This window comes from Anser brachyrhynchus (genome assembly GCF_964034855.1).
Source record: "Anser brachyrhynchus genome assembly, chromosome: 6".
In the NCBI taxonomy this organism is placed as follows: Eukaryota; Metazoa; Chordata; class Aves; order Anseriformes; family Anatidae; genus Anser; species Anser brachyrhynchus.
In genome coordinates, this window is record NC_137700.1 from 20,547,240 (window position 1) to 20,562,703 (window position 15,464).

General features: G+C 56.0%; 2 protein-coding genes and 1 long non-coding RNA gene across 3 annotated transcripts; 2 read left to right on the top strand and 1 right to left on the bottom strand.

The window, feature by feature from the left end:
- Positions 1–115: 115 nt before the first annotated feature.
- Positions 116–4,224, top strand: NPFFR1 (neuropeptide FF receptor 1). Its single transcript, XM_080598380.1, has 4 exons — positions 116–745; positions 1,682–1,972; positions 2,824–2,923; positions 3,265–4,224. The coding sequence occupies exons 1-4, from the start codon at positions 712–714 to the stop codon at positions 4,037–4,039; spliced, it is 1,200 nt and encodes a 399-aa protein (XP_080454506.1). The 5' UTR covers positions 116–711; the 3' UTR covers positions 4,040–4,224.
- Positions 4,225–5,072: 848 nt separating this feature from the next.
- On the top strand, positions 5,073–15,377 carry PPA1 (inorganic pyrophosphatase 1). The gene is made up of 11 exons (XM_080598386.1): positions 5,073–5,232; positions 5,392–5,456; positions 8,025–8,078; positions 8,613–8,732; positions 10,039–10,125; positions 10,419–10,545; positions 11,062–11,189; positions 12,515–12,600; positions 12,808–12,877; positions 13,989–14,028; positions 15,064–15,377. The coding sequence occupies exons 1-11, from the start codon at positions 5,169–5,171 to the stop codon at positions 15,093–15,095; spliced, it is 873 nt and encodes a 290-aa protein (XP_080454512.1). The 5' UTR covers positions 5,073–5,168; the 3' UTR covers positions 15,096–15,377.
- Positions 5,827–10,032, bottom strand: LOC308197614. Its single transcript, XR_013953142.1, has 3 exons — positions 8,742–10,032; positions 7,684–7,740; positions 5,827–7,127 (listed from the first exon to the last, which is right to left on the bottom strand). It is a non-coding gene; the product is annotated as an uncharacterized lncRNA (long non-coding RNA).
- Positions 15,378–15,464: the final 87 nt, after the last annotated feature.

Here is a 15,464-nt window from a genome sequence, read left to right on the forward strand (position 1 = left end):
AGTTACCAGTTGCCTTTTCCATAAAGCCACTCCGCAGGTACCTGCGGGTCCTGGCGCTGTGTTTGTCACCCTGGATGTGGTGGCAGGTCCCCGTGGGGCTGGGGACATAGTGAAGGGCCTCCACGGAGCCCTTGTGATGGACACACGTGTGCACTGTGGTGTCCTGAGGTCTTCCCATGCCCTGGCGTCTGCAGAGCCAGGAGGACGCCGGGGGGCTGCGAAGATGCCGGGGGGGACACAGGACGTTAGGAGGACCTTCAGCCCCCAGATGTCAGGAGGTGGCCCCGTCCCCATCCCGCTGGGACACAGCTTTCCCTGCCTCCCTGCGCAAGGAGCACACGCACCGGGGGGCTCAAGATGTATCCGGGCTGGGGGTTCCCCGAGGGGCACCCACACCTGGGCTGCCCCCGCCGTGGGGGGACAATATTTGCCCCGTGGACTCGCCGTGCCCTAACGCCCCGTGGCAGGAGGACTGGGGAGGGGGCACGGGGGGAGACCCCAGCCCCCCAGGTGACAACATCTGCAAAGCTGCTCCGGCTCCATCCCCGCCGAGCCGCCCGTGGGTACCCCGGTATCCATGGCGATGGGAGGATGCTCCCCCTCCGCCCCCCCAGCCGCTGCTGCATCCGCAGCCGGCGGTGACGGTGGCACAGGAGCGATGCTCGGCGGTGGGGACCCCCGGCCGGAGGAGAGCTGGAGCCCCCCGGCCCCATGCAGGCGCTGCGGAACCCGGAGCCCGGCGGGGGTGAGTAGCGAGGCGGAGGTTTCGTTCCCCTCCCTTATTGCGGTTTTTCCTTCCCCACCGACCCGGGGAAGTCCCCGCCACCGAGACATCCCTGGCGAAGAGGAGGACGTGTCCCCATCCAGCTCGGAGCAGGGGGGCTGTTTTTTCTCACCCCTTCCTCCTGCTCCCTCCTCCCGGAGCATCCTCTGGTTTCTCACCCGGCACTGCTGCAAGAAATTGCAGCCCAGGGAGATAAAGTCGGGCAAAGTTTCGGGCTTAATAAAGGTGTTGGGCGATGCTGCTGCGGGCTCTGTGACTGCCTGGTCCAAAATTTCCCTTTTCCTGCCTTAAAATCACAGCCTGTGTCTGCACAGGGTGAGTCCCCCCCTGCCCAGCATCCCCCCTATCCCTGCCGGGGGCCGGTGCGCGGACCTGCTCCCCCTGGTAGGTCTGCAGCGGCAGAACGATGTCCCCCCGTCCACCAGGAGCTCCCCTGGTCCCAGGTAATTATCATAATTACGTATAATTAATGCTGGGTATGTGAGGAGAGCGCAGGGGTTCCTCTTCCCCGGACACCGGGGATGCTCACGGACCAACTGGACTGGAGACCACATTGATGCATCTGCTGCGTGGTCTGAGCGTTGCAGCGTGTCAGGAGATGGACTTCTCCCCACGCCCTGCTTTCCTTGCGTGATCCCTAAAAAAAAACACCACGAGATTAAGATGCCCGCTGGGTTTCTTTTAACTGTACATCAAAAATTCATTCTGAGCTTTGGGGAACATCCACACCGCGGAGCCAACCCACCTGCTGGCCCAGCCCCAAGAGCTGGAAGCGGTGACACGGCTGGGGTTCCCCACATCTGAGGGCATCTCCCCACCTTCCAGGGCAACTGGGAAAAGAAGGAAAGGATCGCTTCATCCCTTTCCACCTTCATTTTTCTGCTGTCCCTTCCTCAGACCCTTCCAATGGCAGCTGGGCCAACACCAGCGAGAGCCACCTCCTGAAGGAGAACTACACCTTCCTGGCGTACTACCAGCACTCCTCGCCCGTGGCTGCGATGTTCATCCTGGCCTACACCTTCATCTTCCTCATGTGCATGATAGGCAACATCCTGGTGTGCTTCATCGTGGTGAAGAACCGCCAGATGCGGACGGTCACCAACATGTTCATCCTCAACCTGGCCATCAGCGACCTGCTGGTGGGCATCTTCTGCATGCCCACCACCTTGGTGGACAACCTCATCACGGGTGAGGCAGCAGGGCAGCGGATAGGTGCTGGTGTGATGGGGAAGGGGTGGGAGACACCATGAGCCTTCTCCTCACCCTCCCTAGGAGGCCACCTCCAAGACTCCTGCACATCTTTTGCGCTGAGGCGAGGAGGGTGGGCGGTGGGCCATGTCTGATGGAGGTTCGAAGCCATAACGTTGCTTTCCATCATCTTGAGTGGCATGGGCCACAACCAGGGGCAGAATATTTCTGTATTTATTACCACCTGCAATTTAGTGATTGCGGCCCTGTGCCCAGCCAAGGGAGGATGTCGCATCCTCCAGCTTCCAACAGGCCACAGGCGTTTTTCCACCACACCGTATTTTGAAGATAAAAAGGGTTTCGGTGGCTTTGTGGCCCCATGATATCACCCGTGTTCCTGCTCCAGTGCTGTGCTTACCCAGTGCCATTCAACACCTGCAGATACCTTAACGGGGGAAGCAAATTAAAGCCCTTGCAGATCAAGAACCCAAAGGCTGGTCCCTCTGATAATAGCTGGAGTCCTGCAGAAATGCAAGAGAAAGGGCAAGGGAAAGTATTTATGATGTCACCTTGCTCAATAACCTTCTGAAAAGTGTAATACAAATCTTTTTAAACATTTTTTTTAATATCTGTACTGCTAAAGGCCATCTCTGTATGAATAGCAAGTGAAAAATACAGCTCCCCTGCTTAGGACCAGGATTTAGCATCGCACGGTGGATGGGGACATCTAGAGGGAGTTGCTGATGGACACGGCTGAGCCGAATGTGTTCATCCTCAGGGGTGATGAGGTAGAGGATGACGTGGGGACGTGGGCCAGCCTACCACCCCCAAAGCTTCCTCTGTGTTTGCAGGGTGGCCCTTTGACAACACCATGTGCAAAATGAGCGGCCTGGTGCAGGGCATGTCTGTCTCGGCCTCGGTCTTCACGCTGGTGGCCATCGCCGTGGAGAGGTATGTTGGGATGGGGGGCTCCTGAGACCTCAGCCTGCATCGTGTTGGGGTAACCCAAGGCTGCAAAGACCTCCCAAGGCTAAGGAGACCTTCCGCTGCATGAAACCCTCCCCTCCCACCACTGGGTGCTGGCCACCTTCCTTCCCCAGGGATGTCCCATCACGGGCACAGCCCTCATCCCAAGCTTGGAGCCCATGCAGCACCACATCCCCGCTCTCCTTCACCTCCCAAGGTGCCCACAAAAGTGTGGCGATGGTGAACATGAAACCCAGGTCAAAGCCGTGATCATGCTTTTGGCCACCTCCTTGGGGTCCTACAAGGAGGTCCTGCCAACCCCGCAGGTTTCGCTGCATCGTCCACCCCTTCCGGCAGAAGCTGACGCTGAGGAAAGCCCTGGTGACCATCGCTGTCATCTGGGTGCTGGCCCTGCTCATCATGTGCCCCTCCGCCATCACCCTGACCGTCACCAGGGAGGAGCACCACTTCATGGTGGACACCTACAACAACTCCTACCCCCTCTACTCCTGCTGGGAGGCCTGGCCCGAGACAGGGATGAGGAGGATCTACACCACCGTCCTGTTCTCCCACATCTACGTGGCCCCCCTGGCCCTCATCGTCGTCATGTACACCCGCATCGCCTTCAAGCTCTTCAAGTCGGCAGCGCCCGCTCACGGCGCCCGGCCCGAGGAGCCTGAGGGGAGGAAGGTGTCTCGCAAGAAGGCGAAGGTCATCAACATGCTTATCATCATGGCCCTCTTCTTCACCCTCTCCTGGCTGCCCCTCTGGACGCTGATGCTGCTGATGGACTACGGGTGCCTCAGTGAGCGCCAGCTCCGCCTGGTCGCCATCTACGTCTTCCCCTTCGCCCACTGGCTGGCCTTCTTCAACAGCAGCGCCAACCCCATCATCTATGGCTACTTCAACGAGAACTTCCGCCGGGGCTTCCAGGAGGCCTTCAGGGCCCCTTTCTGCTCGCCACCGCGCCGGCGCCACCGCGGGCCCTATGGCGCCCGCAACCGCGTCTTCACCCTGGCCCGGGCCAGCGACTCGCCCCCTCACTCCGAATCGGGGCCCCTGGCGCCTCGCCGAACCGGCGTCCCCGCTTGGGACGGCTGAGCAGCCACAGCTACCACCTTGCCTGGTCACCGCGGGGCCCGGTGGGGACCTCATGCATGACACTGTGGTAGGGAGGAGCCCCCATATTGTCGTGGTTTGGTGGCTTTGATATGGGGCATGAACTTCTGACTCAAGGGCTTGTTGTAGGGAGGAATGAGGATTGAAATAAATGCACGTCTTGCTGATGCCATGTCCCTGAGTCCCACTGGTGTCCCCCCTTTACCCAGTCCCAGTCTGCCATCAGTGCGGCACAGCAGTGCGGGAAAGGTGCATGAGAGTGGCCGTGGCACACTGGGCCATGCCAGGAGAAACCATGCCATGCTGTTGACGCCATGTGATGCCGTATCTTGCTGGACCATGCCATCCCATGCTGAGGCGGCCTCGCTGGACCACACAACACTGTGGCAGCCTTGGTGGACCATGCCATGCTGTGGTGGCCTTGGTGGCCCATGCCACCCTATGCTGTGGTGGCCCTGGTGGCCCATGTCAACCCATGCTGTTGAGGCTATGTTGTGCCATGCTGTGGTGGGCTTCGTGGACCGTGCCACCCCATGCTGTGGTGACCTTGGTGGACCATTCCATGATGTGGTGGTCTTGGTGAACCGTGCCATGCTGTGGTGGGCTTGGCGGACCATGCCACCCCATGCTGTTGTGGCCATGCTGGACCATGCCATGCTGTGGTGGCCCTGGTGGACCATGCCATGATGTGGTGGTCTTGATGGACCATGCCACCCCAGACTGTTGTGGCCATGTGGTGCCATGCCACACTGTGGTGACCTTGGTGGACCCTGTCACCCCATGTTGTGGTGGGCTTGGTGGACTACACCACTCCATACTGTGGTGGCCTTGGTGGACCATGCCATGCTGTGGTGGCCTTGGTGGACAGAGGTGTACCACCCCACGCTGAGGCGCCCACGCTGCGCCGCCCCTTCCCCTCAGCGCCCCCCTCCCGCCCCCTGCGCACGTCACCCCCCACACGTCACCCAGCGCCACGTCACTCCCGCAGCGGGCGGGGGGGGCGGCTCACCCCTGCGCCTATGCGGGCCGCGCATGCGCAGCGGGCGGCACGGCGCTGAGGCGAGCGGCGCATGCGCAGAGCGGCGGCGCGGGGCGGCGTGTGAGGGGAGCCATGGCCGGGTACAGCGCGGAGGAGCGCGGCGCTCCGCACAGCGCCGGGTACCGCCTCTTCCTCAGTGAGTGCCCCCTGCACCCCGCACGCCCTCCCCGCATCCCCCCATCCCCTCCCGGGCCGCCCCGAGCCGGGGGGGTGCTCCCGGGGGACCCCCTGAGGCCCCCCTGAGGCCCCCCTAAGGCCCGAGGCCTGGTGCTGAGGTGCTCCGCTTGCCTTGCAGAGGACGCGGCCGGGCGGTACGTTTCCCCCTTCCACGACATCCCCCTGCGCGACGGCGGCGGCGAGGTGAGCGGGGCCGGGCCCCTGGGCCAGGGGTTGACGGGATTTGGGGGTGTCCGGCTCCAGGGGGGCGTTGGGAGGGGGGCAGGGGTCGTGTCCCCCCCCCCCCCCCCCCCCGTGTTCCTGCCCACCCGGTGACACTGAGCCACCCTGGCTGTGGCTTCCACGCAGCTGAACACCTGGACCCACGTAGGGGTGGGCTACAGGCACGGGGTGTGCATCACGCGCGGGTTCTAACCGCTGTGAGGTCATTTTTGTGCCCGTAACCTGCCCAGCGCCAGGCGAGGATGCGAAGCTGTGGCTGTGGCTGCACCCCAGGACCTCAGGAGGAGCGGCTCGCCTGCCACGTGCTGCTTGCGCCCTGCCAGCGGTTAGTCGTGTCAGGCTCTTAAACACAGCTGCCCGAAAAACCAAAGCAGCTCAGTTCTGTGGTCTGCTCTCAGCTTTTTTCCAGGGATAACTCACGCTCCTCACTTCTGTAGCTTGCTCATTCTTTTAACAAGTACTAAAAAGCCACGCAGCTTGAGAAACAGCGTGGGTTTGGATGCTGAAAAGGACACACTAGAGAGCCCCACGTACAGGTTAAAGAGTAGTTTTCCTGTGTTCTGTTCCTGTCCTTGCACACTGCAATACTTGGGTGAGGTCTTGAATCCCAGTGTGAATCCTTCCTGAGGTTTTCTCATCCTCTTTGCCATTCCCTGCTTTGAATTTCTTTTCTTTTTATAAGGCAGGGCAAGCCGTAGGGGAGCGTGCTTACGTGTGGTACCTCTGCCTTGTCTGAGGGCCATTTGGGTGGGTGTAGAGAGGGCACAAAGAGCGAGTGACCTAATGATACGCAGCCCATGAGGCTGATCTCTGAGTCAAGCTGTTGGCTGCTGTCCTGCCCAGGCCAGTACTGAGAATCGCTCTCATGGGGAAAATGGGTGTAACACGGGCTGCTGAGGGGAAGGAGGGAGAGCCACCAGGCCCTTGTTTGCTGCCTGCGGCCAGCAAAAGGAAAAAGGAGAATTGTGGTCAAGGAGGGAGGCGAAACACTTTCTGCAGGTAGTTGGTAAAGGAGGTATCCGAAAGGTAACTCAGAAGGGAACATTCAGGTGGTATTACAAGTTGCAGACGCTCGTAGGATAGAGCTGGGGAGCAAGCACCGGGTGAGAAGGGTTTCGGTGGCCTGGTAATGATTAACACGCAGAAGGGGACGATTGCTGTGCCTTCAGGCACAGCGTGCTGCGCGCCAGCGCCTCGGTGCCAAGTCATCGAGAGAGAAGCGAGCTGAAATTGCACAACTGATCACGCTAGAGCTCGTTCTTTCTGTTGCTGGAATGCTCTGCAGGGATTTTACTTGTTACTTAGCGGGTTCGTTAGCTGCAGTAGGGAGCACAAGGCTACCTTGCTGCGTGTCTGGTGCCTTGATCTTTATCCTTAGACTTCTGGCACTGAGCGGATTATCGCGGGGAGTTTTTTCGGCCTCGGGCTGGGATGTGCTGACCTCATCTGTACCTGTGCGTCTGGTCCCAAGGAGCGACCTTGGCCGCCTGTTGGGTGTCCAGGGCCGAGCCAGGTCTGGCACTCGGGGCGCTGGAGCTGGGGGATGGCGAGTGGAGCTGAGACGTGCCCCCAAGTTGTCCCTCCTGCCCTGCCCAGCCATTTGTGGTCATCTCCTTCCCTTCCTCCACTTACCTATAAGTAAAAATAACATATATCCTTTTCTGTTTAAATTGCAAATGAGCAGTGCCTCCCCCCCCCGCCCCCCCCCCCAATTAAGAGGATGCAATAAACTCATTAGGGAGGCACGTGATGTAACAGCACTCATTGCACAGTAGCAATCTATTTGTGGTGCAATACAGGTGCAAGGGTTTTAGCGTGCCCCATGTTACCTTTGCAATGCTAATGCTGCTTACCCTGGGGATTAGAAACCTGGCGGGTGCTGGGGAGCAAGGTCTGACTTCTTATTAAAGGACATAATCTCCTCCAGTAGTGCTCGTTAAGGTGCAAGTGTGGAAGAGCCCTGGTCCTCCGGGCCCAGCTGGAGGCAGGGGTTACCCATAAGTGAGGTCCTGCCAGGTGTGGGGACAAATAATGGGGAGGAAAGCTCTCAGTCATTTGGGATGTTATGTAGGTGCAAGTATTACTAAGGACATGGCTACTGCAGGCATCTCCTGCTCTAAATGGTCAGGGTGGCTCTTGCTGTAGGAGCTACACGCCTCCTATTTAATGATTGTGCCTAAAACCTCACCTTGTCTCACCCGGTGTTGTTTATGCAGCTGGCATCAGTTCGCTCCAACTCGCTGTTCTGTGAAAAGATGACAGGGATGTTCTCAGGTGGCACCTGGTAGAAAGCGTGCAGAAAGCTTGCAATCTAGCTTAACCTCATGGGATTAAAATCTGAGTAATGACACGTGACTGACTTAGACTGTGGGACTTCTGTCAGGTGTTTCAGAATTGGCACTGGGGGGAAAAAAAAGCAAAAAGTTCTGGTTTTCTTGCAGTCTTCCTAGTGTTCATGCTTACATGTCTGCTCTGGTATGGTGTGGTATTGAGGTTCCTCCCCATTCACTGATGTTTTGCTTTTTTCAGAATGTGTTCAACATGGTTGTGGAAATACCTCGATGGACAAACGCTAAAATGGAGGTAACTTATTACTACCATTCCTGCCTGAAGTGCTTCAGCTGACTAGTCTGTGAATAATCTTGGGCTTTGCTGCTTCTCTCCTCCCTCCTGCCTCCTGAAGAACAGTCTAGCATCGGTGGCTTTGTAAAGAAAGTGATTGAGTCCCGATAAATAAGGCCTTTCAAAACCTGCCTTCCTGCAGAGTTCGTGTCAAGGAGGTTCTCTAGACGCAGTTCAGACTTTTCATGTAAATATTTGCCTAATGCTAAAAGCTGAAGTCTTGCAGGAGTCGTAATCACTTAGTATTCTTCTGTGGCTCCTGCTTAAAGCGGCGTGTAACCGGTCTCACCCCTGTGCCTGGTTCTGACATCAGTAAGCCTGCTGAAATCTGTACCCAGGGGATGCAACAGGAAACGGGGTTGTCCAGTGCTCGCGTTGGCCCCAGTGTCAGCTCCTGGCTCCCCAGCCTGTCAGTTAGCAGCCAGCTTCCTGGAAAAAATCACTGCCATTTTCCTCGAGAGCAAAGTAGAGAGCCTGATGTAACTTCTCTTTCAGATTGCGACAAAGGACCCCTTAAACCCAATTAAGCAAGATGTGAAGAAAGGAAAACTGCGCTACGTAGCCAACGTGTTTCCCCATAAGGGCTACATCTGGAATTATGGTGCTCTCCCGCAGGTACTGTACCTTGTCGCTGTGCCTCGCTCTTCCTCGTGTCTGCGTGTGTGCCTCTGACCCCTGCCAGCTGAAAGTCTGAGCTGCAACTCATACATTTGCAACTGCGCCTGTAGTCTTGCCAACCAAGGGGACCTGTTAAGAAAGCAGTGATGTTTGCAGGTGGAAATCTCCAGGGAGAGGCTCGTAGCTGGTGCTGTAAACAAGCTGTTGGAAAAGAGAGGACAAGCAGCAGGTGCGAGTGAAGTACAGGCAGAAGGCTCTCAAAGGGCATCTGGCAGTGCCACGTGCTCCCTTCCCTGCCCGGTAAAGCTTTAGGACCTAGTTTTAAGCCAACGATCCAGGATCTAGGTGTGCAGCCCTGAGGCAGTGAGAATCTGAGTACTACTTGTGTGGAATTGTAGCATTTGAACCCTTCGGCCGGTCATGTGTTAGTGGCCCGAAGAAATCTGTGCTTCAGGGGAAAGGGGCTGAGCTTACAGCTGCCTCGCAGAGATGTGTGATGGAGATTGTGGAGAGTCCTTCAGTGCCACGCATCCCAGTGACCTGAATGCTCTCGCTGCATCACAAGGTCTTGACTATCAGTCATGTCCTGGCACGCAGAGATTTGGGAAGAGCGTTCCTTTTTCTCTCTCTGAGCAACCTTAGAGGTAGGTGCTCCTTATGGTGAGAGTGGACCCTACGTCCTTTCTCTCCTGATCAGAAGTGTGTTGTAAGCAGCTGTTAATTCCGGAGGCATGGCTCCAGTACCTTCTGGAGCCCTGTCTTCCAGCCTGCGAGCGCTCGCAGCTTCAGGTGAGAGGCAGTAGGACGCTAAGTGGTGTAGAGTATGTGATCCCAGGTTCCCATTTCTGCTCTGGTGTAACAGTGTTCTTTAATCCTTTGACCAAAAGGAAGCAATACACCCTATCTGTCTTCCACCTCTGTTGGGCTGCTATCTGGAGTTCAGGAAACTTCTGCTAAGGAATGAATAGGGAGAGGAGCAGGCAGGCAGCCAAAACAGTGAGTATTCTTCCTAGATGGGAGCTTCACCTTTATGCGGCTGTTTAGCTGAGGAGGAAGTCTGAGAAGTTGTTGAAAGAAGGTTTGTCAGTGGGAGGGACCAGTTTGCCCCGGTAAGATAAGAACTTTGATTTGGATTTAAGCTGCATTTGCAGGAAAGTGTAAAACCATAGCACGACCATTAGCCCTGAAAGCAAGTGTGAAGTGGGTCATCATCTGTATCTTCCAGGCGATTGCTTGTGTGAAATAAACCTGCCTTTTGTTCTTCAAACGCATTCGGTGTGTGGTTTTTGCTTTGTTTCTGCAGACTTGGGAAGACCCAGGTCATAAGGATGAAGGTACTGGCTGCTGCGGAGATAACGATCCGATCGATGTGTGCGAAATTGGAAGTAAGGTAATGCGTTCTGAAGGTAAATGTGGTTAGCGGCTCTGGAGCCCATTGTTCAGAGGTGTTATTCAGTTCTTATCTCCTGTATCTTAAGAATGTGATGTTTCCTCTCTTGTCTTTGGAGATGGTTGATGAGATCTTAGAGCGAAAGCCTTGTGAACCGAGGCTTGCGAACCGCTGATAAGCGACAGCAGATTTGTGGTACAGGGCTGCCTGCTGAGCTCCTGACAGCTTGCGCTGCCTCCTGTTGCATGTTCTCGGACGTGTGGGTGCTGACAACAAGTCTTCTGTCCTCGCAGGTCTGCTCTCGAGGGGAGGTAATCAAAGTGAAGGTGCTGGGCACGCTGGCACTGATCGATGAGGGCGAGACAGACTGGAAGATAATCGCTATCAATGTTGAAGACCCTGAGGCAGGCAACTATAATGGTAGGTGGCAGGAGGGAGGAGCAGGGCTGGTCCTACCCCTTCTCCACTGGGTGCCTGCAGGAAGCTTTCGGGGCAGGATATGGACTTGCTCCTGCTCTGTCACCGTGCTTATCAGATGCGATATTGGCTGCGAAAGCAGAACAGGACGTTATTGTCCTCTAGCAAAGTGATACACTGCTGTTTATCACAGGTTAGGAGACCTTTGCACGGCATGGTATCTCGAAGAAAAGGCTGGCTGTTCAGCCTGTCCTCCGAGTGGAAGGAAGGGGGGGTTGCTCAGCAAGTCTCATCAAAGCTGTGTAAATGTGTCTGTGCTCCTGGGGGAAGCCGGGCTTTGTTCTGAAGCTGAGACACCAACTTCCCTCTCCACATGCAGGCATCCGCTTTCTGTCTGTCCTGCAACCTGTCCAGGATGTCGCCAAAGCTCTGTGAGGAGGGCCAGCTCGAAAGAGCAGGGCGGTAGCAGAGTGACCTGTGCTGTTGGATCTGGGTCACAAACCTTTTCTCCCTGCCTAGATATCCATGATGTCAGAAGGATGAAGCCTGGGTACTTGGAAGCTACAGTGGACTGGTTCAGAAGATACAAAGTACCCGACGGAAAGCCAGAAAACCAGTTTGCTTTTAATGGTGAATTTAAAGACAAGGTAGGGTCAGCGTTTGCATTACTGCGACCCGCACAACAACTGAGCTCTGGGTGCACAGGGACTTGAACGAGTAGTTGCTGAGTGCTGAGGATATAGCTGCCCTCGTTCTTCCTGCTCCAGCCTCCCCTTCTGCTTGTTTCCAGGCTGGCGCTTGCAGGGATACTGGGAGAAAAAGCACAGGGTTATCGCCCCACTACTGTTGGATATTATCAGTCTGGCTTCTAGATGACGTTCACGTGAGATGCCTTCAGGGCTGGCAGCCTGTCAGAACCAGGCTGAAAAACACCGGGTTTATTTGCTCCTGCTCTGGAGCAAAGGCCACTTGATGTCACCCTTTGCTTCAACGTGCGATAGACTGCAGTGGAACGAAGCCAGTGCCCAAGGGAGGTGAATGCGGGAGTGAAAATGTTCGTTCAGGCCTAAATTGTAACACTGGCCGAGTGTTCCCCATGCCCTTTGAGTAAGGGCTCTGCCTCAGCAGCACAATTCCTTTGCCTCTACCTGTTCTCTGTGTTAGTCAGGTAACTTACTGCTCCCAAACGGGAGCCTCCTCAACTCGTGGTGCTAGGCTGGGTGGGCTGGGCCATCTTGTTGCCCCTCAGACTGGGTGAAACTGGAATCAAGGCAGAGAGCAGGGACGAGGCTCCTCGCACGTGTTGCTGCGGTGTTTTAGTTGGCTTTGCGCTGCGTCAGACCAGGATATTTACTGCTGGTGTTCCTGCTGGGACGATCGCCTGTGCTCCAGCCTCCAGCTGACCTGTTAGCACTCGGGCATATACTACTTCTAAGGGAAAAAGCTGTGATCTGCTTGAAAGCAGGCTGGTTTTCAAATAGTTACAGAGCTAGATTAGCCGCGTGTCTCTTCCTGTTGATATGAGCAGCACTGGAGCCGCTTGCCTAGAGCAGAGGAAAGCTGGCAGGTTGGTCAGGACCAACTGGCTGCTGCAGACAAACAGAGCGAGGAGCTGCGGGGCGGGGGTGCTTTTGTAAGGCAGCAGTGGCCCAGGACTAGAATATCTGCGTTCAGTTTCTCTTGGCTTCAGGCTAGCTAGGCGACCTTGGCACGCCCGCCCAACTTGGAAGTAAAACACTTCTTATTGTAAAGTCCGTGTTGTTTCAGCTGGTGTGTGCTGGGAGGTTGCTGTTGTTCACGAAAGGCAAAGTAATGCAAGAGGTGTTCCAAGAGAGTCTCTTAGTTTCTGACTCTGGGAGGTATTGTCTAAAATCGGCCTGTAAATACTGGCCTCTTACTCCACGTAACTGCTAGTCTGGGGAAAACGGTGGAGAGCTCGCACCTAACTGTTTGTCCTCATCTTCGTTTTCAGGATTTTGCAGTGAACGTCATCAAAAGCACTCACGAACACTGGAAAGCTTTGATAGCTAAAAAAACTGACGGAGGAGAGATCAACTGGTAGGTTAACGCTGCTTGCTGTGCTCGCTCCTTCCCCGTGAGCCCCAGTGAAACTTCCTTTCCTGACTCAACACGCTCTCTGTTAGCTGCTCGCCGTCCCAGCAGGCAACCGGGCAACTCCGATAACGATTCTTGGTATTCCGTTGTCTGACACTCGTGCGGGGAGGCTTGGCCTTCACGTTCTGACGAGCGACCTTTCTCTTCCAGCACAAACCTGACGGTCTCAGACAGTCCCTTCTGCTGTAGTCAAGAGTGTGCTAAAGCTACTGTGGATGCAGTAAGTACCAATTCGGGTGTCCTAGCGCCAGTGGCAGAGCAGTGTGGTTTGTGTGGGGCCGTAAACTGCCATCTCAGTAAGAGCAGCCTTACCCTGCATGCTTAGAAAGTTTTGGATGACTGAGCACAGCATCTGTTTCTGGTTAAATAAGATGGATGCGGAGCAAGTCAGACATTCTTCCAGAGGCTTCTCCTCGCCCTTAGTCATCCGGGAGAAGGAATCCAATCCAGTGTGAAGGGCTGCGTTTCTGACCTGGAGCTTGGCTGTCAGCTGCTCAAAGAGTATTTAAATATTTGGCCTTTCAAGAGCTTCACAGCACAGGTCACCCTGTGAGATCAGAGAGCCTAATTTCTGAGAGACCTGCAGCCGGGGACCATGCCTCCTTTGCAGTGGAAAACTTGAGGTTCCCAGAGTAATGCCCTTATCCTGAGTCAGGGCTCAGCTGAATCTCCTGAGGCTTGTGAAATTACCAGTGTTGGCAACTTAAAAGTGGTTGGAGGAGTGGGGCAGGAGAATCAAAACAGAAGTATTGCTTCAGAGCATGGAAACGTGACTGGAAACCAGAATCTCTCCGTAGACTTGTCACGGTCATCTGCTTAGCTCTTGGCTGTAAGTGCTTGTATCCTCTGGTATCCGAATTGCTGGAAGTTTTTGAAAGTGGAGTGCTAGCGGAGCTTGTCACCAGCCAGGGCCCCTTGTCTGTCTGCTTTTTCAACATCAGGTGAAAGCTCTTCTGAGGAGTTTCCCGAGAGTCCTTTGTATCTCTCTTCCACCCTTACATAGTATGTTTAAGTAAAAGAAGCAGAAGGCAGGCTGCAGGTAGCGTTGCGGACGGTGGCTGGTTGCGGTCAGAAACAGATGGCCCCGTAGCGTGAGGGGAGCGAACGCCCGCGCCCAGGGCAGAGCCCCAGCAGCACGCCGGGCACGTGCAGGGGGGGCTGTGTGATGACAGGACTCGTCCTTCGCTGCCTGCCACAGGCTAATTTATGCAGCTCAGATCCTAAACTGTGCTCAAAAAAGATTTGTGCAGCCCTAAGTGGTGTCTGGTGAGCCGCAGTCAGGAGGCTGAACTGTTAGCAGTTGCTGCCTGCTAATCCACTTCTCATTTCAGGCACCACCCTGTACAGCTGCCAACCCCATCCCACCAGAAGGTAAGTCGGAAAGCCCACGCTACGTTCTGATGCAGGCTGGAGATTGCCTCAAAGGAATCATCAGTAGGAAAGTGAGGGTTTGGTGGCTTGGTTTGGCTCTAGCAGTGGGAAAAATGAAGGACCTTGTCAGACTCTGATGCTGTTTGAATGCTCCGTCACTTCTGTTGTGGCCTCATTTCATCGTTTCGATATGTGAGGCTGGTGGTTCCATGGGCAGTCAGCAGGAGGTTGGAGATGCTGTAGTTTGCTCCAGAAGAGGTTTGATGTGTAGCAGACCCTTGGAGAAGAGCACTTCAGAGGAGTGAAGTGCAGTGACAGCAGGGTTTTCATCAGTTCCTCTGGAACAGGTTCACCAGTATGCTCAGTGCAGGTGAGGTGAGGAAGGGAAGCACTTGATCTCCGTGAAGGGAAGAGGCAGAAAGTGGCCATGACTTCGGTTCTGCAGTTGCTGCCGATCGCATTTCTGTCACGGAGCAAGCAGCAGCTGCGAGCTGGTAGCGAGGCTTTCTACGTGTCAGGACCCTGTCCCTCATGCGGGGCATGACCACGTAGGAAAATGACAACTGTGGGACAAATCCTGGGGCAGCTGTCACCTCGTCCTCCTGTGCGAGATGTCCAGGGCAAGGGCGACCTCATGGCAGCATTGAGAGCCTGCGGCTGTAGGGCAGGAAGGGGAACAGAGCTGTCCTCCCGTCTCTGTTAAAGCTGTAAAGGAATTGAAGTTAGATCTGTAAAGGATTTGGAAGGAATCGTGACTTGTGTTTCGAGGTGTGACTCAGAAGGGAGGTGGCCATACCTCCCTGAGTCAGGTGAGCGCAGGGGAGCCTGAGCTGGCCGCGGCTGAGTCACGGCACTGCTCCCCGTGGCCAGCTGAGTAAGGTGACTTCTCGGGGAGAACAGCGCACCCACACACACACCCGCAGGCCCTCCAGGTTGCACAAGAACCTGTTGGATGTGTGGCGGTGCCGGTGGGGTTGGTGCTGAGCTCGTGCTGAGGCAGAGGACTAACCCCCCCTTTTTTTCTGCCTCTTACAGTGGACAAGTGGTTCTATTACCCCAAAAACTAAGGAGCGGGGATGGACGCTGAGCCAGCTGTGTTCCTCCAGCGGAGCCGCCCTGCCCAGTAGCCCAGAAACCTAGCTTTGGTGTCAACGAGCAGACCTTGTCTCTAATTTATGCCGCCTAGAGCTGCCCCCAGCCCCGCTGCCCGGTGCGTCGAGCCTGGGGGGCGGCTGGGAGGCTCACCTCCCCCCCCCGACCCGCCACTTGTGCCCCCACAGCACCCGAGGGGGGTGAGGCCGGCCCGGTACGCGTAGTGTGGGTGCTGGAAATAAAACTACTGAACCCTCGCTGCGCCTCGCTGCTTGCCGGGGGCGGCTGAAAGGGGAGGGGGGCGGAAAGGGGAGAGGAGGGGCGGAAAGCGGCCGGGGCGGCGG